This window comes from Miscanthus floridulus, chromosome 9 (assembly GCF_019320115.1).
Source record: "Miscanthus floridulus cultivar M001 chromosome 9, ASM1932011v1, whole genome shotgun sequence".
Taxonomy (NCBI): domain Eukaryota; kingdom Viridiplantae; phylum Streptophyta; class Magnoliopsida; order Poales; family Poaceae; genus Miscanthus; species Miscanthus floridulus.
Genome location: NC_089588.1, coordinates 14,458,105 through 14,459,974, shown reverse-complemented (window position 1 = coordinate 14,459,974; position 1,870 = coordinate 14,458,105). Strand labels below are relative to the sequence as shown.

Below are 1,870 nucleotides of genomic sequence, written 5' to 3'. Positions count from 1 at the left end.
CACCGGACCATCACTGTCGATTGCTTACGAACCGATAGTGATACCCCTTCACTACTGTCGATTCTTAAGTTGAAAATTCGAAAATGATTAGGCATCCTGAAGAGCCGACAGTGATAAAGCCACGAGCCGGCAGTTACACCGGAGACTCTAGAGTCTAGACTATACTAGACAGTCTGAACACTGAAGGCATAAACATAGAGTACATTACATGAGCATGTATGGAGAGGTCCTTCTTCAACTAGTTAAACTGTAAACAACGTACGCAATATATAATCACTGAAGCTCTGGGAAGACAAAAGTCTTATTGGACACGGTTACTTTCATCCCTGTCTCCGGGTACGGGTAGTTGTAGGTTATGGTTGGTGCGCACGGCTTGATGTAGACGCCAATGGCGTCGAGAAGCCGGCCGGAGCGTCCCCAGAAGCCAACGATGCAGCCGCTCGCAGCCGGAATGGAGAACGGCGTCGCAGTACCAGTCCCGGAGCCGCCATACGGGCCGTACGTCTTACCGCGGCTGCTGCGGAACGTCAGCGAAGTGACGACGACGACGTCAGGGCCGTCGCCGAAGTGCCCGGTCGTCCCCTCCACCGCGGTGAGGTACTCCCCCGCAGACAGCTTGATCTGCACAGGAATTTACCCACACCGAGATGTAGTTTTGCAATCCACATGCATACATATACATAGAAGAAGAAGGAGGATGTCCGGGTCCGGCCGGCCCGGTCGTCGTTACCGTGGCACGAACTCTTCTGGAGCCGAAGGAATGCGGGATACCCCATGGACCCGCCATTCGGACTCGCTGCTCGCCGTTGGCGTCTTCATCGTCTCCGGCGAGGGAGTACTCGCAGGCCAAGGCGTGGATGGCGGCACTGGAATGGTACACGGTGATGGCACGAAGGCGAGGCACGCTGGTGCCGCGCATGCGGAATGGCTCGCCACCGGGTCCGCCCCATGGCCCCACGCTGATCACTCTCGGCTTAGGCATGTCTGGCTGGTATTAAAGCCGGCTGATAAGCTGGCTGAAGCTGATTTGTTGTAAAAGAAAAACACTGTAGATTCTAGCTGATAAGCAGGCTGATAAGTTCAAGCGAACAGACCATTGGTAAACTGATATGGAGTAAACAAACACATGTGTTAACAATGGATGGCTGCATGTGTGCCAGCCATTGTTATCAGCCATTGTCGGTATCTAACGGCAAGAACACATTGGTAAACTGATATGTCAACGCTTGGCCTGCAAGGATGCTGCTGCTTTGGCTGCATAGACCTTCTTCCAAGACGACGACGGCTTTCCATCACAACTTGCGCAGCAGCTTCAGCGCCGCTCCCTTTCGCCGTCTCCCAAAGTTTCTGGAGAGGATCGATCGTGAGCAAACAACTGTCGTCGTGCGTCTGTCTGTACAGATATATATATGGCCGGCGGCTGCCTATATGATCGTCGATCAGTCACGTACCTTGGCGACATCCTCGATGCCGTCGACGATGTGGAAGTTGTGGCTGATGACGACGCTGTCTGCTGCTGCTGATGCGGGGCTCCTTGCTGGACCTCCCCGGCCAAGCTCCAGGATTATCAGGAAGACAGACCACGGGATCGGCGAATGAGACGACGGTGAAGACGGAGAGCCGTGCCATGTCTTCCCTTTGCCGCCGGCCGGCCGGCCTGCAACGCGATGGATCGAGTTGGTTGCTTGGGCACAACACAACCAGGTTCGTTGGTGCACGGACGGCAGCACAACCGGTCTATATCAGGCTACACATATAGCTAGGCCGTCGCCATATGCAACTGATAATGCTATTATTCTTACAGCTTATTGAATCCACCTATATTTGTGGATTCAGCTTAGTTGTCAGTGTTGTCTTTGTGTCTGTCAAT

The 1,870-nt window shown here is 53.7% G+C and overlaps 1 protein-coding gene across 1 annotated transcript; it reads right to left on the bottom strand.

Moving 5' to 3' along the window:
- Positions 1 to 273: 273 nt before the first annotated feature.
- LOC136479284 (salt stress-induced protein-like) lies at positions 274 to 967 on the bottom strand. The gene is made up of 2 exons (XM_066477205.1): positions 731 to 967; positions 274 to 621 (listed from the first exon to the last, which is right to left on the bottom strand). The coding sequence occupies exons 1-2, from the start codon at positions 917 to 919 to the stop codon at positions 274 to 276; spliced, it is 537 nt and encodes a 178-aa protein (XP_066333302.1). The 5' UTR covers positions 920 to 967.
- Between the last annotated feature and the right edge of the window lie 903 nt (positions 968 to 1,870).